This window comes from Asparagus officinalis, chromosome 1 (assembly GCF_001876935.1).
Source record: "Asparagus officinalis chromosome 1, Aspof.V1, whole genome shotgun sequence".
NCBI lineage: Eukaryota > Viridiplantae > Streptophyta > Magnoliopsida > Asparagales > Asparagaceae > Asparagus > Asparagus officinalis.
Genome location: NC_033794.1, coordinates 121,980,372 through 122,006,383, shown reverse-complemented (window position 1 = coordinate 122,006,383; position 26,012 = coordinate 121,980,372). Strand labels below are relative to the sequence as shown.

At 37.0% G+C, this 26,012-nt stretch overlaps 2 protein-coding genes across 2 annotated transcripts in view; both read right to left on the bottom strand.

Annotated features, from left to right (window-relative positions):
* LOC109840808 overlaps positions 1-2,812 on the bottom strand; it is a 3,614-nt gene extending 802 nt beyond the window's left edge. Inside the window, exons 1-2 of the mRNA XM_020409585.1 lie at positions 1,941-2,812; positions 5-1,631 (exon numbers count right to left, since the gene is read on the bottom strand). Coding sequence (XP_020265174.1) covers positions 5-1,631; positions 1,941-2,043 — 1,730 coding nt within the window. The 5' untranslated portion in view covers positions 2,044-2,812. The remainder of the gene's footprint in view (positions 1-4; positions 1,632-1,940) is intronic.
* LOC109829258 lies at positions 4,936-25,244 on the bottom strand. The gene is made up of 7 exons (XM_020396441.1): positions 25,112-25,244; positions 18,478-18,640; positions 17,465-17,558; positions 15,281-15,480; positions 9,207-9,318; positions 6,917-7,016; positions 4,936-5,160 (listed from the first exon to the last, which is right to left on the bottom strand). The coding sequence occupies exons 1-6, from the start codon at positions 25,166-25,168 to the stop codon at positions 7,007-7,009; spliced, it is 636 nt and encodes a 211-aa protein (XP_020252030.1). The 5' UTR covers positions 25,169-25,244; the 3' UTR covers positions 4,936-5,160; positions 6,917-7,006.

Genomic DNA, 26,012 nt, shown 5'->3' with positions numbered 1-26,012 from the left:
CTGCTGAACGTCTTCAAATTTCTTCCCGAGCCATCTGCTCTTCTCCAACAGCTGCAGATATGGGACGGGAACATCAACAGCACTAGGCGCTGACATCAGGTCAGGGCGATGAAGAACGAGCCATGCCATCAGATATGCATAGGGAAGCTCAACCTTAGGACAGATAAGCCCAGTAGATGGCTCAAGACCCACCTGAGTAAAGCTACGGACCACACTCCTAAGCCCGCAAAGAATGCTGGCAACCATCGCCGGGAGCAAAGAAAGCTCTTTCCCATAAGCCAACTGAACCGCGGGAAAAAGCACCTCAAGAGGTAAGGCATCCGAAGACTGGTAAGGAACAACGCACTTCTTCAACCAGAGTGCAAGATAGCCTGCCAACAGAGACCGAGGCTCGATGGACTTCTGCGCTCGGCAAAGGAACGAACGAAACTTGGTTCCCGCGGGGAAAGCTCCCTCAGCGCTGGCAATGGTATAGGATTGGGCCCCGCTCTTCTCCACCAACTCGTTAACGGCAGTGACAGTCAAAATATCTCGCTCACGAACAGGATCACTGGAACTACCCTCCAAGTTCTGGAACAGATAAGTGGCGAACTGCTTCAAGCTAATCTTCCTCTTGGTCTTCGCGGGAGGAGAAATCTGGATCAAGGCAGTATGATAGTGACAGGTGAGGTCCCAGAGGGTAGCATACATATCGGGATCATCATGCTTCAACCGCCACAACTGCTGGTTCGAAGGAAAGTACTCCTGATAGGGGTAATCTCCCATCAGAAGACCGGAAACCTGATGCATCTCATGGAGAGCTAACCCCAACTCTCCGTCACCGGTCAGAAAGGTGTTGCTATCAGGCATGTACGTCTCCAACAATGCCAAGAAATGGCGGCAGCTGACGGGGAGTCCATACATAGTAGCCCGTATAGGCACATACAGGCCACTGCTCTTCAGAATCTTCTCCCAATGGCCCAAGACATAGTCGGTCATACGGGGCCACCACCCCTTGGGTAAAGAAGAAGCCCAACCATAGCATCGGAACTCCGGGTGAGGAAGCCTTCTCCCGAGGAGAGCCAACCTGTTCCTCACTGTAGAAGCAACTGTAAACATCTCGTCTGGGGGTGCGGCGTCAAGGCCCATGATCCCGGGTCGTAGACCACGAACAGGATGATATCCGCCTGAACCAGGGGTCTTCCCATGAGAAACATACCCACACTGAACCCGCACAGCGTCATCAGTGAGTTCCCAAGACATCCGTCTTTCCACACCTTGTCCCTCCAGATGAGTAAAGGAACAATGACGAGGAACGGAAGGAATATATAGAAGGGCACTCTCTTCAAGATTTAGCCAATGCTCCTCTGAGAAAGTCAATGTGTCGGGATCCTCCACATGATCACCGAACAAGAAGTCCGGCTTCTTCAAAGCCTGGGTGGACGTAGCATCCGCGGTAAAAGGAGCGTCAGTAATGAGCTGGCGTAAACAGTGACGCCCCCCATCTCGTATCAGGCGACAGGACTCGTCTGAACGATCCCTGTCAAACTGCGGGAACGGATCAACCACCCGCCTAGCAGAAGTCGACGAAAAGACCTCACGGCTACAACCGGTGTTCGCATGAACAGGAAAGCTACCACCGGGAAAATCGACTGCAATAAAGCGAAGGGGTCAGAATATCTATCTCATAAAGACAAAATGAGATTGTTCACGGGATAATTGGCGAAGACGATTTCGAGTGCCCTACACCGGGAGGACGGTATATAACCACGTAAATCACGTGATAACATATACCGACCTATAAGGTGTAAGGCAACACGAGATCGCCCCAATATACCCGAGGACTTGAATTGGCTAAGCAAAACAAGTCCGAAACCTTAACCCCCGCGGGAGGGGTATCGGTTCTTCCGTCATGACCCGCGAGAGGTCAATCCGGGATAAAAAATATATAAGATTCTTACCCCCAAAGCAGGAGGTCACTGGAGACGATGTCGTAGGAGCCTCCTCCATGCCATGCTGCGAGCAAGGGTGACTCCCGGAAGGTCGAGACCGACGGGGAGACATCGGGAATCTGCAATGAAGAGCAGTACATCAGGTACGATATATATACACGAAATATCGGAAAAAGGGAAATTAAGCACTTGGACTCGAAATCCTAATAACAAATAGGATTTTGTAGTTAAAGTCTAATTAAACCTACGAATTTCGTGCACGCGAAACGATAATCGTCGTCTCGCAGTAAATTTTGGTGAAATACCCGAAATACCCCTCGTGCTCAAGGCCAAATTCAGGTCAAGGACACGTATGACCCGGGTCATGGTCATCATACTTGATCATCTAACATCCCGGTACCCTATAATTTTGATCAAATTTTGCAAATGAGCCCTTTTGCAGAATTTGGTCAATTTTACATAAAAGTCCCTCCACGAACTTTTGGGTTTTGCATCCACATGCTTTTACCAAAAATTCGATCAGGGGTCTAGGGTTTAAGCTTTGTGTACTTCAGCCCCAAATTCGTGGCCATTTTGCAAATAAACCCCTCTAAAAACATTTAGGGGCTGTTTTGCAAATAAACCCCTCAAATAACCCTTTAATCCTCTTGCACAAAACACCCCCATTTCTTGAGGAAACAAACATGAACCCAAGCCTCCCAAATTTCAGTTCATGTTTGCATAAAAGCCCCCAAAAAATTTCAAACCCACGAGTTTTGCAAATAAGCCCCTATAGTTTCGGTTTTTGCAATAAAACCCCCCAAGTGCTTATTTCATCCATAAACCCTTATCTATCACAAGCATAAAGACATGATCTTTGCAAGAAAATAAGGGGTTTGTGAAGAGAAACTTACCAAATCAAAGGAGTTTTCCTTCGAGCTCGGAAATGGAGGCCAAGACCCTCGTTTGAAAGAGGAAAAGATTTCAGCAAATGGGTACCCGCCAAAAATTCAAATCTCTTGAGGGATTGATGGGTTCTTTAATGGAGGAAAGAACTCTTGAGGAGGAAGAAGAAGAAAACCGGTTTTGGGGGGGAAATTCGGTTTTGAGGGGGGAAGGTTCTCTCTTGAAATTCAAAATAAAGGAGGGGGGGACCATACACAAGAGGCCAAAAGAGGAACAAGACGAAACTAGGGGAGAAACACCCCTAGGGGGGATTAGACTCCCAATTGCTATTTTTAAGGGTTTTATCCTAAAAACCACTTTAAAATAGGGTAATTATATGAAAACCACCTTTTATTTTCAATTTATACATAAAATACATTTAAAGTTGATTTTTTTACAGTAAACCACCGAAGCTAGGCATCAGTAGCTTGTGTTTGTGTGCAAAAACATTCTACCCCTATCATACAAGCCTTTAGCAGAATCTCTTTCCCCATGAAATGACTCCTTGTTTGCATTACTCCAATTTGATGATTCTCTTCCTCAAGCAAAACAAATGCACGGTGCTATTTTGAACACTTGCGATCTAGACACGGGCCTCAGAACAAAATTGAAGGACCATCAAAACAAAGAGAATAAAGAACAAAAATTTGAAAGTTTTTTCCCTCCCTGTTTTGTTTCTATAATAAAACAAATATATGAAATATATTATCCCACAGTCTAGATTTCTCCAGAATTTGTGACTAAGTCTTGATCAGGAATTCTATATTGTTGAGTTCTATATTGTTGAGTTAGCTATAGAGTCTGGAATGGTTAGAGGATTGTACAGGTTTATCATATGCTAGTGTAGGTTTTTTATTATAGTATTGTTTGTGTATGTCACTTGTGATATATTTACTATAGTTGGTGTATTTTGATCCCTACATGTATTGGTAGGAATCAAATCTGAGTCTGTTCTGGTATTGGTGTGTTTGATCTTTGGCTTGTAAGGATCCAAACGTTGAGTGTATAATTTGTTTGAACTTTACTGATGATTGGTAAAATGTTAAATTGCTTACTTACCATCTATGAAGCACGGATACTCCCCCGGAGACCACGAATCCGTGTCTGACACGAATCAGACACGGATTCGTGCACGACACGTGCAAGACACGTGTCGGACACGGTCAATTCGTGTCCGACACGGGTCAACGGGTCAACAGCAACGGATACGGTCAAACTTGGGTTTTGGACACGGCTCAGACACGGCGGAACCCAGCGGAACGAAAGAAAAAGAAAAAAAACGGGTCCCGAAACACGTAAACCCGAAACCCAAACCCAATCGCCCAAAATAAAACCCTAAGTTTCACTTACCTGACGCCGACGCCGCGCTCCCTCGTCCTGGTTGCTGGATCTCGACGCTGGACACCCCCTCTCGGCTCTTGACCTCGACTTCGACCTCGTCACGCGACCTCGAGATCGGCGCTCGAACTCGACCTCGACCTCGACCTCGACCTCGTCCCTCGACTTCGACGCTCGACGTCGTCGACCTCGACCTCGGCGCTCGACCTCGACTTTGACGCCCCACGCTCGACCTCGACCTCGACACCGGCGCTCGACCAGGTCAGTCTCCTCTTCCTTGATCTCTCCCGAGTCACTCTCTCTCAGTCTCTCTCTTTTCTGTTGGTCTCTCTTAGTCCTCAAGAAAAAGTCTCTCTCTTTTCTGTTGATCTCTCCCGAGTCGCTCCTCTTCCTTATTCTCTCTCTCAATCTCTCCGTCCCTCTCAGTCTCTCTTATCTTTTTTTTTTTTGAAAAAACTAACTTTTTTTATGCAGCTTGGTGATACTTATTTTGGCAACTGAGCAAGTCACAGTTCTACTACAATCCTATTCTTTATTTGGTAATTTATTTTTTCAATTTTAGTTTCAATTTCAGTCTCAATTTCCTAACATATGAATATTTTTTTAATTGTTAGTATTATCTATTAAAAGGAGAACTTATTAATTAGTATAATTTTGTTAGTCAATAAATTATTACACAAATGAATTTTTTGTTAGGCAATGAATTATTAGACAAATGAATTATTACACAAATGAATATACATATTTAATGAATGAATTATGGATATTTATTTTGGCAATTGTGTTGTCTAATTTGAGTGATCCTTCATCCTTGCTCATTGTTGCTTAACTTCAAGTATAATCTGTAAAAAGAATTATTACACAAATGAATTATTACACAAATGAATATGCATATTTTGGCAGTTGTGTTGGAAAATTTTGAGTGATCCTTCATCCTTGCTCATTGTTGCTTAACTCTAAGTATAATCTGTAAAAAGAAAAACAAAGTCAGTGAGCAACAACTTATTAAATCTGTAAGAAGAAATCATCAAACTAGCTTCCACTTAATCTTGATGTATTTTTTGTTTACAAAATTGTTATGTTGTGAAACTTGTTATGTTGTGATTTGATGGAATGAGTATGAACTCAAATTCCTTTTTGTTTACAAACTTGTTATTTTGTGATGGAATGAGTATGTACTCAAATTCCTTTTTGTTTACAAACTTGTTATTTTGTGATAGATTCATAATTTAGATTGTTATTTGAATTTTATAAATTTTTCTATATATAATAATAATTAAAAAAAATCCTCGCCGTATCCCCGTATCCTATTTTTTTGGATTTTGCCGTATCCCGTATCCGTGTCCGTGTCGTATCCGTGTCCCGTATCCGTATCCGTGCATCATAGCTTACCATAAAAAAAACCCCAAGAGGTAATATTTTTTTCTTGTGCAAATGAAAGTAAGTAATGATATGACTCGTTTATGTATATGTTTATGTAAGTAATGTTGGTCGTTTTACTTAATGAATGATTGTGGACAGATAGGGAAAATTAGTAGGTTGCAGTTAGATTTTGATTTTCCCCCTTCCTGTTCTTTGGAAAATTGTATTTGATTTTTTTTGTAGGGGGTAAGCTCACCAAAATTCTTATATTCACCATTTATTATTTTGATAATCTTAAAACTTGTTTGTTACAAGTATGGATTTCAAATTCTAAAATTTGTAATGCTACAATTTGAGTTTGAAACAAACAAGAATTTACAAATTATAGCATTCCAAATCCCATAATTTTGATGAAACAAACAAAGTTTAAGGAATCCCAACCCATAACAAAACACTAATAGATTTCAAATCCCATGGTGAAATTCATATCCTAAAATTATAGGATTTGAAACAAACACCCCTAACCAAAAAAAGAAACATCACTTTCAAGGGAACTGCGCAGTAGAAGATAAGAATTACTCTACATCACAAGAAGTATGGGAATTAATTAATTTAGATAGCGATGTACACGAGACTCATTCCTTATATAATATAGAAAAAAGTCTAAACAAAAAAAAAAAAAAAGAAAAAGAAAAAAAGAAAAAAAAATTGGACAATTACAACAAAAACCCCCTTGATTTTCAAAATATCAGAAAAAACCCCATGTACCTTTGAGATTTTATCAGAAGACCCCTGTAATTTTTTTTGGGGGGGGTGTTATGATAAAATGTCAAAGTTAAAGGGGGTCTACTAATAAACTCAAAGGTAAATGGGGGTCTTGTCATAGTCCCCTCCTGGGGGGTTCTGATATTTTGTAAGTTTAGGGGGGTTTCACAATATTCGTCCACAGTTAGGGGGTTTTCTTCTATTTACCCGAAAAAATAGTATTTCAAGTATAGCTCCCATAGTCACATATAACAGGAGTACAAAATAAACAAATAACCTACATTACAAATAATAAATCAAATTAAAGACTCAAATTTAAGCATAGTATCCAGTTCTTCCCAGTCAACAAAATTTCAATTTCCAGTAACATATATGATGTAAAAACACATCGAAAACCCCTTCTCCACTTTTAATTGTCTGTATATAGTATATTTACATACTGAGTTAATGCTTTCTGAACCATAATTTCTTTTGACTATAATGATGCATCTAAGAGTTTTAACAGCATGATAGCCTACTATGCAATTGGGTTAGGAAGAAGCTAGATAATTGTTTCATTCACATAAAATGTTGACATAATTTTCAGGAGTTCATACTTGTATGATGTCATTGAGGCACAAAGAGAGATTGTCAGACTGCTTACTTCGCAGACGATCAATTGCTTCTGGTTCAAGAAAAATGTCCTGTTAACTTTTCCTGCATCACAAAAAACAAAATCCAAATCATTTCATCCTTCGGAAGAGACTTGTGACTATACATACTACTGTTGTCTCAGAGTACGATCAGCCAAGATAAAGGACCACAAGCTACAATAAAACTGAATGAAGCATTTGTGAAGTGAATATGCTAGAACACGGTCTTTCTCATGGGTGGCAATAAATCCATGGACTTCACCAAAGAGCGGAACTGGGAATATCTACTACGTCCTAGCATATGGGAAGTGGATGAGAGTTTCCTAACTTGAATCCACCACAAAGAACATAAGGATGATAAAATTTTACAATTTAAATATCCTAGACTCTCAAATGTATAATCAACCATTATATACTCACTTTTTTATATTTAAGAAAAGATTGGAGGACGAATTGACAGAGATAAGAGTTTATAGGTACGGGCAGATGAGAATAACTAATATCAGTTAGAGATAAGAGTATAATTTAAATTCTTCAATGCGGAGTCAGGATGTTCCTTTTGAACATTTACTGCAATTTTTTCGTCACAAATATCACAATTGGAATAGTCTTCTTATTTCTAAGAAGAAATTTACTTACCTTTTTCCACAAGAAAATAACAGATGATTTTGTTTCCCGATAATTTTGCTTTCTATACAATTCTGATATATTTTAATGTGAATTTAAGTATGGAATGATGAGAATAAACTAAAAATATGCATAGAAGATTGGTCAGACCAATGAGCGTACCCGTTAGAATGAATAAGATCTAAGTTAATTGAAACTGAAAGAAAGAAAGAATCCACACAGCCAACTCCAAATGTCAAATTTTAGGGATAGACTTTGTTTCTCTTGTTAAAAATGTGTTAGGTATGGACTAAACATGCAATAAAATTCGATGGAAATGGAATAGGCTGTTCGATGGAAATGGCAGATGTTAACATATCTGAAGGCTTGACTGAACACAAAAGCCGCTATGTATGAGATTTTTAATTATACATTATTAATGACATGTACCAATTTAATATTTATCTATCTAATTACTTTAAAAAGGACAATATGAGGCCTTTCCAAACATTTGAGAGTCCTCCCATGACTATAAGCATGGTAATTTAATCCTTATTCTGTAAATTGAAAATCCATCTCATTACATGTGATATACTACAATTAAATTTTTGTGGAGAAAAAAAATTTAATCTGACATGATTTACCAATGAAGCAACAAAAGATTATGAATATGCTAGAATACTTCAAAATGTCAAACTAAACTAATAACTATTGTTGTAAAAAACAGTGTAATCAATACATCAGGACAGTGAGTAGTGAATGAGAATTTAACACACACAATGGTAGATCTGTAAATATTTATGACTTCCAAAGCAAGTGGAACTAGATGAGTAGTTTCTACATTGAACTACATACAGTAAATATTAGGGTGAGCATTCCATGGCATCCAAGTTCATGGAGTTCATAGACCCTCTATACATGATGAGACATTGCATTTATCAATGTAAACAGAGTGATCGAGATGTTCCGTAAATGTGCAATGGCAACCGATAAGTGCACTGGCTAGAAATAATCTGACTGTGTGCTGTTACTTAATAAGAGCAAATGGCACTTAGCGGAGCTCAATGTAGAAAAGCGATTCAAGCAGCTGACTGCCTTAATTTGGTATAAGACTTCTCTGCTGTCATGTTAACTTCTAGTTATGGGTTAAGGAGGCAATCAGATTAGATGCAAGTCAGGCTTTTCCAGTGAGGGATTTGGTAATTGTATATGTGTTCACCTACTTAAAGACATGAATGGACACAAAGCGAGCTTGTCCACTGTTCTACGAGCAAGTTAAAAATTATTAGCTACAGGACAAGTTAAGATTCATCTATGCAGTCTGTATCTTGTGGATAGAACGTATTGATAAATAAACTTTCCTAAGATATCATGTTGAACATGATAACATATTATTGAGATTTTGAGCTATGTCATCATCTATGAACTATTTCTACTTTAATGGATGATTCCTCAGTTAATAAACTTGACGGGTCTTTGTAGGGTGCATGAATATCTTGAAAAGCTGAATATCTTGAAAAGCTTAGTGCCGCTAGATCAAGGGAAAAGATAAAATCTCAAATAGGGATTGCATAAGCTGCAGTTACTGCATAAAAGAATCAATTCTGTGTGTTAATTATAAGAAACCTAGTTACATAAAAAGACTTACATGGAGGAATCTTCTGATAGACTTATTGAACACAATAGATTCTTCAAGTCACCGATATCCTTGAGAAGCTCCGCCTTTTCTGACATTCGACGTTGTATCTCAGCCTCTAAACCTATGGAGAGTAACAGCTTTTAGGAGTTTCTCAAAACATAGAGATGGAGCCACTAATTGCAGTTGCAGTATTGCAAGAAAAATACTTAGAACTAGAAAGACAAAACCCATAATCAAACTTATATTGAAACTAAAATACCTATGTTCATTAGTTATTTTGGTACTTCCCCAACTAAATAATTATGAGAAAATGATTGACATATAACATTAATTACTGTAAACAATTAAACCATAAACAAGAAGATACTATAAGTTGACTAGCGTGAAATTGACATGTGATCTAAGTTGCATGGAAACGGGTACGGGTACCAGTACTGTTAGTCAAAAATGGTGAGCCACCGAAAAGCTTCAAGCCACCAAAGTTGACAAAAATGCAGACAATCCTCAAATCACCGAATTCGGTGAATGACAGGGGAGAAGAAAAAATTGTACGTGGGCCCCACCGGCGGGCCCCACCAGTATTAAAATATTAGTGCATAGTGTCTTTCCAAACACTATAAATAGGTCCCCAATCTCTTAAGGAAAACTCATCCCCAGAAACAACTCCTCTTATAGAAGAACAAGAGAGAGAAAAGAGAGGCTTAGAGAAAAGTCTTTGTGAGAGAAAATTGTGAGCAATTTTCAGAGTGGGATTGAGTTGTGAGAAAAATTGAGTGTTGTAAAATTTCTCCCAAATAGTGAAAGATCTGCAGCAGCCCGTGGACGTAGGCAATTTTGTGCCGAACCACGTAAATCTTGCGTGTCCCCCAATTTTGCGCAATTTATTTTTCGCTTTCTCTCAAATCTGGCAATAGGGGAATCAGGGTAATTTCCCAACAACTGGTATCAGAGCTCTGGTTGTGACGTCTGTCAAATTTCTGCAAGGTTACTATTCACGTGAATAGTACATTTCGTGAATAGTGGAATTTTGCCGGCGGTACTGACTTGTCGGCAGAGGTATCCTAATACAAGGTGGTTCGCAGAAATTATCAGAAACGATCCAGAGGAAGTCAGATTCGAGTGGGAGCTATGGCTGCAGATGAAGGGAAGGTGAAAATTGAGAAGTTCGATGGTGCGGGCTTCGGCTTTTGGAAGATGCAGATCGAAGATTATCTGTACCAGAAGAAGCTGTATCAACCTCTCTCGGGAAAGAAGCCAGATGATATGAAGGATGAAGAGTGGGCTCTCCTCGACAGACAAGCCCTTGGAGTTATCCGATTGACGCTATCCCGCAACGTTGCCTTCAACATAGCAAAGGAAAAGACCACGGCGGGTCTTATGGCGGCTCTCTGCAGCATGTACGAGAAGCCCTCTGCCTCAAACAAAGTCCACTTGATGAGGCGGCTGTTCAATTTGCGAATGACGGAAGGCGCATCGACAGCTCAACATCTCAATGAACTCAACATAGTCACAACCCAGTTGAGTTCAGTTGGGATTGAATTTGATGAAGAAGTACGAGCATTGATACTTCTTTCTTCTCTACCAGAAAGCTGGAACGCTACAGTCACGGCTGTGAGTAGCTCATCGGGAAGCAACAAGTTGAAGTTCGATGATGTTCGTGATCTGGTTCTTAGTGAAGAGATCCGACGGAGAGAATCGGGTGAAGCTTCAACCTCCTCAGCTTTACACACGGAGTCTAGGGGAAGAACTTCAGAAAGAAGTTCAAATCACGGCAGATCAAAATCTAGAAGGAGCAAATCTAGATCAGGAAAGAAAGACTTCAAGTGCTACAATTGTGGCAAGAAGGGTCATTTCAAGAGGGAGTGTCGGGCACCGAAGAAAAACACCGGCGCACAGGAGTCTGCCAACGTGACCGAGGAAGGAGGTGATGCTATGATTCTAAGCGTCAACAGTCCGATTGAATCATGGATTCTTGATTCAGGGGCATCTTTTCATTCCACCCCATGCCGAGAAATCATGGAGAACTACGTCAGCGGTGATTTCGGAAAGGTACATCTAGCAGATGATGAAACCTTGAAGATTGTTGGCAAGGGAGACATTCGATTAAAATTGCCAAATCAGACCACATGGAAGCTGCAAGGAGTGAGACATATTCCTGGTCTTAGAAGAAATTTGATCTCTGTGGGACAGCTTGATGGAGAGGGTTATTGTACAACCTTCTCGGGTCATGAATGGAAGATTACCAAAGGAGCACTCGTCATTGCTCGAGGTAAGAAAAGTGGTACTCTCTATATAACCTCTAACTTAGAGAATATCTCCAGTCTCATCTCTTGCAGGCTCACTGTACTATGTCACCTTCATTGATGATTCTACAAGGAAGGTGTGGGTTTATTTTCTAAAGAAGAAATCAGAAGTCTTTGATACCTTCAGGAAATGGAAGGCCATGGTGGAAAATGAAACTGGTTTGAAGATAAAGAAGTTGAGGTCAGACAAAGGAGGAGAGTACAAAGACAGTAGATTCAAAGAGTTTTGCGCAAACAGCGGGATCAAGATGGAGAAAACAGTTCCCATGACACCACAGCAGAATGGCGTAGCAGAGCGCATGAACAGAACTTTGAATGAACGTGCCAGAAGCATGAGGATACATGCCGGACTGCGCAGCCTATCTAATCAACCGCGGACCCTCAGTTCCCTTGGATGGTGGAATACCGGAAGAAGCTTGGAGCAGAAAAGAGGTAAACCTTTCACATTTAAGAATTTTTGGTTGTATCTCTTATGTACACATAGATTCTGCTGAAAGAAGTAAACTTGATGCCAAATCTAACAAATATGTTTTTGTTGGTTATGGTGGTGATGAGTTTGGTTACCGATTTTGGGATTATGAAAATCGTAAGATCATCAGAAGCAGAGATGTCATATTCAATGAGAATGTGATGTACAAAGACAGATCAACTGCAGAATCAAGTAGCTCCAGTACAAAAGCTGAAACAAAGGAATTTGCTGAATTTGAGGAGATTTCTGAAAATGATGTTCAAACAAGCCCTGAAGCAGTTCAAGAAGAACCAAGCACGTGATGTTCAAACAAGCCCTGAAGCAGTTCAAGAAGAACCAAGCACGCCAGAAGTGAGACGCTCCTCCAGAATTCCTAAGCCAACCCAGCGTTATTCGCCTTCTTTGCACTACCTGTTGCTGACTGACAGTGGTGAACCAGAGTGTTATGACGAAGCAATACAGGTGAAGGATTCAGTCAAGTGGGAGTCTGCTATGCAAGATGAGATGGACTCGCTCATGTCAAATCAGACATGGGACTTAGCTGAATTACCACAAGGTAAGAAAGCTCTTCATAACAAATGGATTTACAGGATCAAAGAAGAACATGATGGGAACAAACGCTACAAGGCAAGGTTGGTTGTCAAAGGCTTTCAGCAAAAGGAAGGTATCGACTACAATGAAATTTTTTCTCCGGTTGTGAAACTAACTACAATCAGATTAGTGTTGAAAATTGTAGCTGCTGAGAATTTACATCTTGAGCAGTTAGATGTAAAAACAGCTTTCCTTCATGGTGATTTGGAAGAGGAGATCTATATGAAGCAACCAGAAGGCTTCATGAAGGCAGGCAAGGAAAATCTAGTATGCCGTTTGAAGAAGAGCTTGTATGGATTGAAACAAGCTCCCAGACAGTGGTACAAGAAGTTTGACAACTTCATGGGCAGCAACGGTTTCACTAGATGCCAAGCAGATCATTGTTGCTATATCAAGAGGTTTGACAATAGCTTCATTATTTTATTGTTATACGTTGATGACATGCTCGTTGCAGGATCAGATCTGCAAGAGATTATAAATTTGAAGCAGAAATTGTCAAAACAGTTCGCGATGAAAGATCTTGGTGCTGCAAAGCAGATTCTTGGAATGAGGATCAAGAGAGACACGAAGTCTAGAATCTTGATGTTATCACAGGCTGAGTACATCAACAAAGTACTCTCCAGGTTCAACATGCAAGATGCAAAACCAGTGGGTACACCTTTAGGTGTTCATTTCAGACTTTCTAAAGAACAGTCATCGAAGACAGATGAAGAGCGTGCACACATGGCGAATGTCCCGTACGCCTCAGCAATTGGAAGTCTAATGTATGCCATGGTCTGTACAAGACCAGATATTGCTCAAGCAGTGGGAGCTGTTAGCAGGTACATGAATGATCCAGGCAAGGTACACTGGGAAGCAGTCAAGTGGATCCTCAGATATCTACGAGGCACTACAGGTAAAGCACTTTGTTTCAAAGGTGGAGATACAATACTAACAGGCTATGTAGATGCTGATCTAGCAGGAAATGTTGATATCAGAAAGAGCACTACAGGGTATGTATATACTCTAGGAGGTACTGCAGTGAGTTGGGCTTCTCAACTGCAGAAGATAGTTGCTCTCTCCACAACTGAAGCAGAATATGTCGCTGTTACAGAAGCCAGCAAGGAAATGGTGTGGCTTCAAAATTTCTTGGATGAATTAGGCAAGAAACAAGAAGACAATGTCTTATACTGCGACAGTCAAAGTGCTATTCATCTAGCGAAGAATCCATCTTTTCATTCCAGAACAAAGCACATACAGATGCGGTATCATTTTATCCGGTCACTTCTGGAAGATGGAATTTTGAAGCTTGAAAAGATCAGTGGAGCTCAAAATCCGGCAGACATGCTGACAAAGACGGTGACTATTGACAAACTGAAGCTGTGTTCAGCTTCAGTTGGCCTGCAATAGTATAAAGACCGGGAAGAGCTGCTGCATAGATCGAGGTGTGAAGACAGATTAAAACCAGTCTTCAAGTGGGAGATTGTTAGTCAAAAAGGGAAGGAGGACTTTTGATGATTAAAAAGGGAGGACTTTCAGTAGCCACGTTTTTTTTCTTGAAAGAGAAAGGAGTATGCCATAGTCAAATGGCAGGAAGAAAAAAATGGTGGCGGTGCTTCTTTTGTTGAAAAAGAAGAAAGCTTTAGTCAAAAATGGTGAGCCACCGAAAAGCTTCAAGCCACCAAAGTTGACAAAAATGCAGACAATCCTCAAATCACCGAATTCGGTGAATGACAGGGGAGAAGAAAAAATTGTACGTGGGCCCCACCGGCGGGCCCCACCAGTATTAAAATATTAGTGCATAGTGTCTTTCCAAACACTATAAATAGGTCCCCAATCTCTTAAGGAAAACTCATCCCCAGAAACAACTCCTCTTATAGAAGAACAAGAGAGAGAAAAGAGAGGCTTAGAGAAAAGTCTTTGTGAGAGAAAATTGTGAGCAATTTTCAGAGTGGGATTGAGTTGTGAGAAAAATTGAGTGTTGTAAAATTTCTCCCAAATAGTGAAAGATCTGCACCAGCCCGTGGACGTAGGCAATTTTGTGCCGAACCACGTAAATCTTGCGTGTCCCCCAATTTTGCGCAATTTATTTTTCGCTTTCTCTCAAATCTGGCAATAGGGGAATCAGGGTAATTTCCCAACAAGTACGGGCATGGGACACGGCAAATTTGTAAAACGTAGGGTAGGAGGACATGGCTACATATATATATTGAAATTACTAATTTACATAAGAACATGTGCTATTTGGATATAAATTCCTATCATATTTTTAAGTTTCTTTCATTATGTTGATTATTATTATATTGTAAAGTGAAAAGTGCCTATTTTTTAATTAGACACTAAAACCACCATTTTAAATCATAGTTTTTAATTTGATAGGGGCTAAAACAAACCCGAGCCATGTCTAATGAGTTTCCATAAATGTACATGAAGTGTAGGATATACGTCCAAGAAGCATATGACAAGTATTTTAAATCAAAACATATATAATATAATTGAGTACATGTCTGAATGTATGCCTAGATCCAATGAGTGTCCATGAAGTTTAGATACAGGGACGTCCAAGGTATGTGTCGGGTATGGATACGGCTTCATCATAAAAGAACTCACGTAACCCAGCACGTGATTGATATTTAACTGAACTATAGCACATCAGATCCTAAACTACAAAATGTGAAGCTCGAATGATGGAATCATAGGGTCTCAGAAATAAACAAAGAGAGTAATAGAGATAGTTTTACCAGAACTTGAATTTTGAATTTCTTCAAGAATCTCCTCAAGGTATTCTCTTGTTGAAGTTTGTAGGGCATGGATTTTCATATTCAGATCATGCTTTTCAGACTCAAGTGCCTTTTTCTCCGACAATATTATAGTTAACTCATCATTATTCCCTTTCCCAATATCATTCTGGAAACTATCACATAGTTCAACGAATTTCTCCCTGCATAAATGATCCCATTGTTATGTCCAAGCATGTCTCAATAATAAAATCCACCAATGTTGGAGAAAGATAAACAATTATAACTTTAAAAATTTTAGAACCTGTCTGCAGTATTAGAAAAACAGAATAGAATAATAGAAACATCAAAAGAAAACATAGTGACACTGATTTTTTTTCAATTCTAGACGTGTAATGCGACGATATTTCTTATCTTTCTTTTCAATGCAATGGAAAATGTTTCCTTTTAAGCGGCATCACAAAACATTATTACAAATTAGGTATTTTATTTGGAAGCGACTTTATAAACGAATTCATATTCAGAAGCACATTTATTATTGTGCAGATGGATTTCACCATTTTTCCTGAGTGGGATAATATTAGCAGATTAAAAAGTACCGCACATGTATTTTCTCCAGACTATTAAATCAGGAACCAATTAAGAATGTATAGTCCATGCAATAGCCCAAAAAGTTCCTGATAACAGAAGTATCTATTAGATTATCTAATCAACTCTGCACATCTAGAGAGCAGTCTCTACCATCACAGCTGCCTCTATTCCTTCCACATTTCCCCATGAAAATCATACAACCAAACAATAGCATATTCAGTAAGAACTTTGTATATTGTTTCATTACCCTGTTAGGATCGTAATTCAAAACAACACGAAAGATAACTGAATTGACATAAGTAAAAACCAGAAGAAATATGCACTAAGAAAACAACTTCGATTAACATACCAAACTGTTTATTTTGTAACATGTCCTCTTTGTTATTTCCTACATCATACTGTCACTGGATCGCTTAACCAGAAACCTTAACCTGATGAGTTGATGACCAAAAATCATTATCATACTACTACTGCGCCTTTGTTTGGTCTTTGGACCACCTGACAAGCTTCTCGTGAAATGACATTTTATAGGAAGGAAAAATAAATGAGTGTTAACATAAATATAAAAATATGTTTAACAACAAAGGACATAGTAGAACCTGGCACTTTGGTAAAGAAACAAATATGTATAGTGGTTGTCTCGTTAGAGCATTACAATATTATCTTCACAACATTTTTATGTATAGTGGTTGTCTCATTAGAGCATCGTCTCGTTAGAGCATTACAATATTATCTTCACAACATTTTTATGTATAGTGGTTGTCTCATTAGAGCATTACAATATTATCTTCACAACATTTCTTTAATTTTTATGTATAGTGGTTGTCTCATTAGAGCATTACAATATTATCTTCACAACATTTCTTTAAAAAAAATGCCTAACTTTTCTTTATAGTTATCCTAAACACGAAAATATAGGAGGGGGAAAGGGGAAGTCCAAACACTCATTTCTAATGGAGAATATCTGAACTTGGTTGTAAGCATCACAGCCAAGTTGATTTGTATAAAGTTTAATCAAACAAACGTTTGGAAGAAATAGAAAGAAATCTAGGTAAAATATTTACCAATAACTACATGCATATTCGAATAAACAACAAACGCACCTAATGCAGATCCAAGTATAGCACATAGCCTGAGAAGAGCGATGCTCAATATGAATGAGTGTATATACAACAGACTATCAACCTCACACTTAAATCTCGCTACTTACATGGGTATACATGCTTAAAGCTAGTTTATCTTGTTGTGGTATTCTTTAAAACTAAACTTAATGTCCTCTGTGATGATTATCAGCACCTGCTTCGCTGTATACTGTGTAATTTCTGAATTTGAATTACATGGGCACTCAACAAGCAAGACAAAAGTAAATAGTATTCAATTCCCCAACCAAGCTACAAAGTACATTTACATGTTTAGAAGCACCATTATGATATCTATCTCTGTGGTGAAACTTTCCTAGTTCTCATATCTTATAACATCACAGCAAGAAATGCAAATAACTAAAAAAAGTTGTTCAACTTAGTTAAGAATGGAAAAGGATGGGTAAGGAATCATGAAAAATTTCCATAAAAAATGAATGATGAAACTTGAGGATACCTCTTGGCTGAGATTCTTTGTTTGGTCTCATCCATGTTCTTTTTAAGCATTTCTAGCTCTTTGTCTATCTGTTCAGCAGAGGTCTTTCTGGAAGCTGCAAAACAATATGGAACTCAGGTCCTGCTATATGTATGTTAAGGAGATTGCAGGCTTAGAGAATTTCTTTAATGTGTTTGTTTTAGGTTATTCATATCTCATTTAGCACTATGTCAAAGCATTATAAAGGACATGTAAGAAAAGTTACTTATTTTGTAAAGCATAAAAGATAAATATACCTATAACGAAAGCCTTAATTCAGAACAAACTTAACTTTCTTAATATATCATTCCTAATAGTCATTAACGCAACAATAAGGTGTGATGAAATCAAAAACCCCAAGTGTATAACAGAAGAAAATTCGATAAATGATCAAAATCATTGCGTACAAAAAAAAAACCACCCTCGAAAAGTATTAAATGAAGGACGGTGAAGAGGAAGGAAGGACGCCAAGCATCAGTCAAAAATTGTAAGCACCAGATTATTTACAGTTCATGTTATTGTAGGATTTAGCTGTTGTAAGCCATTTATCCCAGTCAACAACACAATGGAAGTATAATTTTTTATAAAGATAAATTGATCTCGGTTCTCAAAATAAGCTTCCTCAGGAATCCATGGCGGTAACACACTACGAGAACCCCATGGTGATCCTATGAGTGGTTCAAAAACAACCTAAGTATGAAAAGATGTATGGTCTCACAAACTCAAGACATGCACATGTGGTTGCAGAAGAGACTTTGCTTATCTAATGAATATGATACATCTGATGCCTGTTCACAATTTTTTACATCAGTTAGTCTCTCATAGTTATTCTAATTTAGATGTCTAAATCACTATTAACAATGAGGAGCATCCATAGGATGGTCTTCCATGAAAGTCTAACAAACTTTATTTTAAGAATATCCCCAGTGATGACCTAAACAATGAACCAACATTATGTAAAGGAAATGCAATAAAACAAGAAATGGGAACCATACCAGCCAGTGGGATCAAATCATTCAGCTCAAATTCTGCAATTGACACCATCTTTGCCAATTCAGACTCTTTCATGAAGCAACTCCTTTCAATTTCGGAGCATTTTATAATCTCACATTCTATCTGTCTTGTATTCCGAATAGTTAGCCCAATTTCCTCATTGACCTAGCATCGTTAGTGAAGCAATTGAGTTTTTGAGAGCACTTTCATCATCAGACAAGGTAGAGCAAAATGCAGAATAAAAGAAGTCATGCAATAAAGATCAAACTATACATGCAAATAGAAGCATCAATTGTTTCACTTATATGAACTTGATTTCTGCACTAAGGTCTTATACAGTCTCTTAATTCCCTCAATGTACATCTTTCTGGTAATGCATGTTCATCATAAAGAAAGGTAATCTCTGCCATTGCCTGTTAGTAAATTGGGAAGGCTTTCAATTCAAAAAGAATTCAAATCAGCTCATTACACAACTAATACTATGAGTCTGTGAAGTTGGTTAAGTATTTGGATGGCATTGTTACTAATCTCCACAAGTTACTTTGTTCTTTATGTTTGTACCTGAATCTTGGACCACCCTCCCCTCATCAATCCCCAAGCTTCTTCCCTTGACCAACGGAGAACCTCTCAGTTGGTAGAGGAATCCAATTTTATTTGAAGAATCAAACCTTTGCTAAGGAACACATAAAACCTAAAACCTATTCTTTGCAGTAAAGAAATGGAGGTCCTAAGTTGCAGGCCGTATGAGTACGGGTATGGGACACTGAAAATTTGTAAGATGTAGGGCTATATGTATGTATGTTATGTATATTCCTATGTATTAAAATTAATAATTTATATAAGATCAATATTGATTTTTCATTAAAATGAGATCAATATATAAGAAAATGGGAAGCATAGGGTATACGCCGAAGAAGTGCATGAGGAGTGCTTTAAAATAAAACATGCATTATATGCTTGAGTATACACCTGAATAAACATATGCAAATATTCAAAAAGTGTCCAAGAAGTCTCGGTACAGGACCAGGTTGGTTCTGGGTTCGGCTCCTGATAGAAGTACCTAGGTAACATTGTGGAGATCCCATTTGTAACAGACAAAATGATGATTTAACCTTAAACCAGTAAAATGTCATAGCATTGTATTCCTACGACTTTCACAATTTAACTGAACAAAGGAGAAGATGCATTTAATTATTTATGTCTAAATTCTTTCCTTTCGTAAGTTACTGAACAACATATGAAACAGAAGACCAACTACAGGAACTCTGCAACCTAACATCCAAATATGTGCTGAAATAATCGCTTGGCTTAAGAAAATTAATTCAACAATATGGTTTGGACATTTTGGTTGAACAGAACCTAACCTAGTTTTAAAAAAATTTCCTTATTCCATTATATCTGCACCTCTCATGTTTGTAGACTTTCCATCAATACTGCATTAAAGCAACTTTTATTCCATTCTTTTACACATTCTGAAACTTCTGCTTGACATAGCCATTCTTATTACATATCATATCGAAAAAAATTATTTTTCCTAGGATTGACTATTTGCCATCTAGTTTTTTCTCAGATTCATCAATTATCAGCCTTTTTGAATTTATATAAATGACTTTTTCTAGAAAAACACATTGGTGTTTGGTTTTTCTCCCAAAAGTGTTTGCAATCGTTTGAAAAACACATTGGATCGGATGGATCAGATGGTTTTTCTAAAACAATCATATATTCAGCAAAAAAGGAAAATTAATCATATATTAATTAATATTAATATATTAATATTAATATATTAATATTAATTAATATATTAATTAATATATTTAATTAATATTAATATATTAATATTAATATATTAATATATTTACATTAATATTAATTAATATTAATATTAATATTAATTAATATTAATATTAATATATTTAATTAATATTAATATATTAATATTAATATATTAATATATTAATATTAATATTAATATATTAATATTAATATATTAATATTAATATTAATATATTAATATTAATATATTAATATTAATATTAATATATTAATATTAATATATTAATATTAATATTAATATATTAATATTAATATATTAATATTAATATTAATTAATATTAATATATTAATATTAAATAATATTAATATATTAATTAGTATTTTATTAATATATTAAAATATTAATATATTAAATATATTAATATATAAATATATTAATATATTAAATATATTAATATATTATATATATTATTAATATATATTAATATATTAAATATTATATATATATATTAATATATATTAATATTATATATTAATATTAAATAAAAACGAAAACAGCAGACCTTAAACACCTTTTTCTTGTTTTGAGAAAATCGTTTAAAGTTGGGGGTTGGTAGTGTTTTGGACGGAAAAACGGAATGGTAACCAACGCGTTTTGTTTCTTTTTTTTTAAAAAACGCAATGAAAACAACACAAACGCAATGGTAAACAAACGCACCCTCTGAGTTGTTAAAAAAAAGTTTCATCAAACACTACATATGCATCTTATAATATTTAGGCAACAACTGCTTGATGCTTTATGATTCTCCTTCACATCCTCCCTTTCGCTATATGCTCATATACTTGTCCTAAACATGCATAACAAGCTAATAACACTATTGATAAGAAACTAATTTAAATTTCTCATGAACAGACATTTTGGGATGAAATCCAAATTTAAAAAACACAACAGTATCCTTTTATCATATCTTGTCCATCATGTGTCACATCCTAGGCCCGCGAGCCCGTTGGCGCGATGTAAACCATGGGACCCACTAAGGACCCGTTTGGATAATGGAAGTATTGGAAGTAAAAAGTAGGTTACAGAAGTAACTTTCAAAACTATGAAATAGGAAGTACCAGAAATAACTTTTTTTTTGTTTCATATTTTTTTAGAAGTAATGGAAGTAGAATTTCTTCCTCTTCATTTACTTTTTTTGTTTGGATAATATTTAAAAATATTACTATGAAGTAATTATAAGACTATGTTTCTGCTCTTATTTTGTTGACATGTTACAATTTACAATTAAAAGTGTTGAAAGAGGCTAAGTGATAACTATATATACGGAGCATATATAAATAATTTGTAGACGAAAAGAAGGAAAAAAGAGCTAACTTTTTTTTAATATCAAGTGGACTAACAATTGCATGTCATAGAATAAGAATATGTCTCGGAGGCAGCTAACTTTTTTTTAATATCAAGTGGACTAACAATTGCATGTCATAGAATAAGAATATGTCTCGGAGGCAGCTCATATATTTGTACCAGATGATAGAATAAGAATATGTCTCGGAGGCAGCTCATATATTTGTACCAGATGACATTAATGATTATAGGGAATCATGAGAGAATTTGCATAGAAAATAAACTTAAAAAAGAGAAAAGGTTTTAGATTAAACAATTAGAAATAGAACAATTAGCCAAAAACGGGGAATGTATTCATAATTTATGAATGAGAGCTTACAAAATTTGACAATTCATGATTTCGGCGTAGATAATGAGTCTACTTGAGTAAAATTGAGTGGAAAGATTCATAACAGGTCACCAACATAAAAAAACCAAGCATTTGATCATACGTAATCATCCAATGTTAAATACCTATAATTCCAACTATAACTACATATGACGAGCAAAATTTTTGTGAAATAACCAGACATAAAGATCACCAACATTTTTTTAAATAATCAAGAGTACCAAGAGAATGCACTCCATATTATCAAACCGAGCAACCCCTCTATCACCCAAAAACACCTAATTTTGGCACAGATCACCACGAAGAAAGAGTCAGTTGGTTGTGAGGATATAGATAAGAAGGAAATCTGATCACTACCTAATTATAGTTTTGAGAATCGTTTTTTCCTGGTGGACCCCACCCTACATTAACTTCCACCGTATTTCAGTGCATTCGAAGACGTGAAAATATTAAGGAAATGGAGATGCCACATAGACGCCACATCATCATTTAAAGAAGTAGCGGAAGTAGATTTTCAAGAGAAACAAACATATATTTTTTCCTACAAGTAGCAGAAGTAGCCTCTACTTTCTCTACTTCTGCTATTTCACAATTACTTCACTGCAAACAAACAGGCCCTGAGTGTGGCGTGTTATTTCGTTCAAACTACTATCAAAATCGACTAGCCGATGCTATACTTGAGTCTTGGGGTTATCTATTTAAACCGCTCAAACTCATCATAGATTCTGGGTGTAGGACTAACACTTGGGGTGTTACAATCACCCTACCTTACAAATGTGACGTCCTTGTCGCAGCATGACAATTGGCCCATCCCAGCATCACCACCACGTTGTGCGGAGTCACGCAATGTAGCACTTAGGCCTGTATAGCACTTAGCTCCACAGTTTCGGCTTGCTAACTTCTCTGATACCATTAGTCACGCCCCGGGCCTGCAAGCCCGTTTGTATGATGTAAGCCGTGGGACCCACTGAGTGTAGCGCGCTATTTGGTTCAAACCATTGCTAAAATCGACTAGATGATGCTACACTTGAGTCTTGGGCTTTCCTATTTAAACCACTCAAATTCTTCATATATTCCCGATGTCCGCATCTAACATTTGTGGTGTTACATCCTGCCCTTAAATGAAAAAAATCTAGTGAAAGAGTTTCTCTTGTCTGCTCCTTTTTCACGAACAGATAAACAAGAGAGAGTAAGAAACAAGATTAACCAGGACTGCTTTCAGAAAACCCCTCATTTTATCATAATTTTCTATAGTATTTTATGGCTCATTGGGACAACAACAACAACAACAAAAGAAAAAAAAGTGGCATGTGCTGTAAACCCAAAGCATTTACAAACTGAAACATTTCAAACATCACATGCCTATTATAAACAAAAGCCAGGAAAAATGCATCCACAATGCATTTTATATTAACAGCAGAAATAGAAGACCATAAGCCGCCATTTCCTTGTCCTTTTGTGATAAGGACTGCAGCAGCCTAACTAGACTCGAATTAGCTTATCACATCTCACTTCTATATATATCCTGTCACAGTGTAGTATTATCAGTTCATAGCAAATCAGTTAAGCTCCCAACAACTCTTCTCAGTTTTTCATTTCAAGATGTCTCTCCCTTCAGCTCCTTTGTCCAAGCGACAACATCCGAACAAGGTTAACAAGAAGCAAAACAAGCATACAAGGAGTGCCACCACTAAATGCAGCAGCAACAGGATACTCATTAGTGTTAGAGTCAAAGGAAGTTCAGGGCATATAAGGTTATTTGTTAATGAGGAGGAATCAGTTGAAGCTGTCATTCGCAGTGTGCTCAAAGTATATGCTCGTGAAGGTCGATTCCCAGTGTTTGGTCATGAATCTGGTCAATTCTATCTTTATTGTGCTACCTTTGATGAAGCCCTAAAACCATCACAAACTATTGGATCTACTGATAGTAGAAACTTTTTGATGTACAAGAAAGAGCCTCAGGATCAAAAGAAAGATGATAGTAGTCGCAGAAAACGGAGTTTGAAAATATGGCTTATCAAATTTCTCAATTTCACCATCTCATCTCATTGATTTCTGAAATATGTTTATAGAGTCAAAAGTGGTAGATTAGTTTTTGCTTCCATGTCAAATAAATTTCTTTAGTTGATTTATTCGTTTATTTTAGTTTTGTAGTTGGTTTTGTCTCAAGAATCATTTGGAATTTGCAATGATGTATACAAGATCTCAAACAGGAAGTCACCGGACAGCACCCTTACTGTTCTTTTGTGGAACAGGATTTTGTAAAGAATATCTCGGTATCTAAAGAAAGTAAGAAACTAATATTTTACGCCACATTTCATAATAATTAATTGCCATCACATGTTGCAATCAACTTATCTTTATCAATCAAATTTTAGTAGACAACAACAATGTGTTGAAGTTATGATTTATTTATTGGGTTAATTAGAGATATGCCCCTTGTACTATAGGGGTTAGCCACTAAAACACCTACACATCTTCATTACCACGTGAATAGGGGGCCCTTTTACAATAGTGTGAAATATCACGGAATCTCTCTGCAAGACATTGACATCATGCGACATCCACATGACAGGTGTAGCACTATAGATAATGAAGAAAATAACTCTGTGTTGAGATAAGGAGATCAAAATTTGAAGTTCTAGTAAAATAGTTCTTGTAGAGTGAGTGACTTCAATCAACCCTTTTAGTTATTTGATGGTGTATCCTCCTCCATGACATTAGACTTGCGGCAATGCTCATGTAAGCATTGTGCTATATACTTTGTGTCTATAAAATGCAACTTGCTTATTGTTTACTAATTATATTACAGAGTCCAAGTCATTGGGCTCTACAATATTGGAAAGCAACTGCATATGCAAGTCAATGGCCTTCCAACTTGGAAAACTAAATTGAAAATAACCACATGTGCATCCCCCATTGATGTCAATTTCGTTTCAACCCCTCTCTCCTATTGTCCTCTTAATCTGACCCTAAAAATTAAAAATTAAAAATTGAAATTGTTAAAAACTCAGCAAAACCCTAAATGTTACCAAATTGGGAAAGCACACATCGCAATCGGAAAGAAAATAGTCAAAATTGCGGCTTTAAAAAACTCCATCGTACCAAAATCAGTATCTATGAAGATTACCTTGTCAACCTCGCATTTGAAAGAATAAATTTGGCGCAGAATTTCTCCAGCCTCCATCACACTCAGAGCTCCAAGACAAGCTAAGGAAGCAGCAAAGAAACTTAAGTGGGCGCAGATGCGAAAAGTGAAATTTTCAAAGAGACCCTGCTTTTGCGCTCGTCTTACATATCGTTCCGCAGAGGTCTTTTTAGATGCAATTTTGAAAAGGTTAATTTCGGTATTTTTGGGGGGAAGGTTATTTCGGTATTTGTCCCTCAAATCTTTCAATTATTTTTAATATGGGAATCAAATACTAAGACCTTCGAAGTTAGAGTGAAACCTCCCAACTATCTAGTTACCCGCGATTTCCTAAATCTTTCATATTTTGATATTTCTTGCTTGAAAATTACTAAATTAGTGTTTCTTGCTAGCATTTTTAAAACAAGGAAAAATATTCTTTCAACTTTTTGGGATAAAACGACCGTTATATTCTTTCTAACGTGAATCCAAATTTTATTTTATTTTTGTGGTTTTTTGTTTTTTGGTTTTTTTGGGGGGAGGGGGGGTTAAGTTTGTTGTTAGTTTCAGGAGCCATAGAGAGGGAATTTTTTTTTCTTTTCTTAAAATTGATATTGTCACACCTCGAACTATAGCAAAAATTTATAAACATGGGCTTCGCGACAAGAGTGACATGTGCACAAGATAAGTTCCATGCACAAGTCAAGCCTGACACTTTATATAATATAGCTACCTCAAAATGTACATAAACCTGCTTATGATAGTAGCTCGAAATTTATAAACATGGGCTTCGCGACAAGAGTGACATGTGCACAAGATAAGTTCCATGCACAAGTCAAGCCTGACACTTTATATAATATAGCTACCTCAAAATGTACATAAACCTGCTTATGATAGTAGCTCG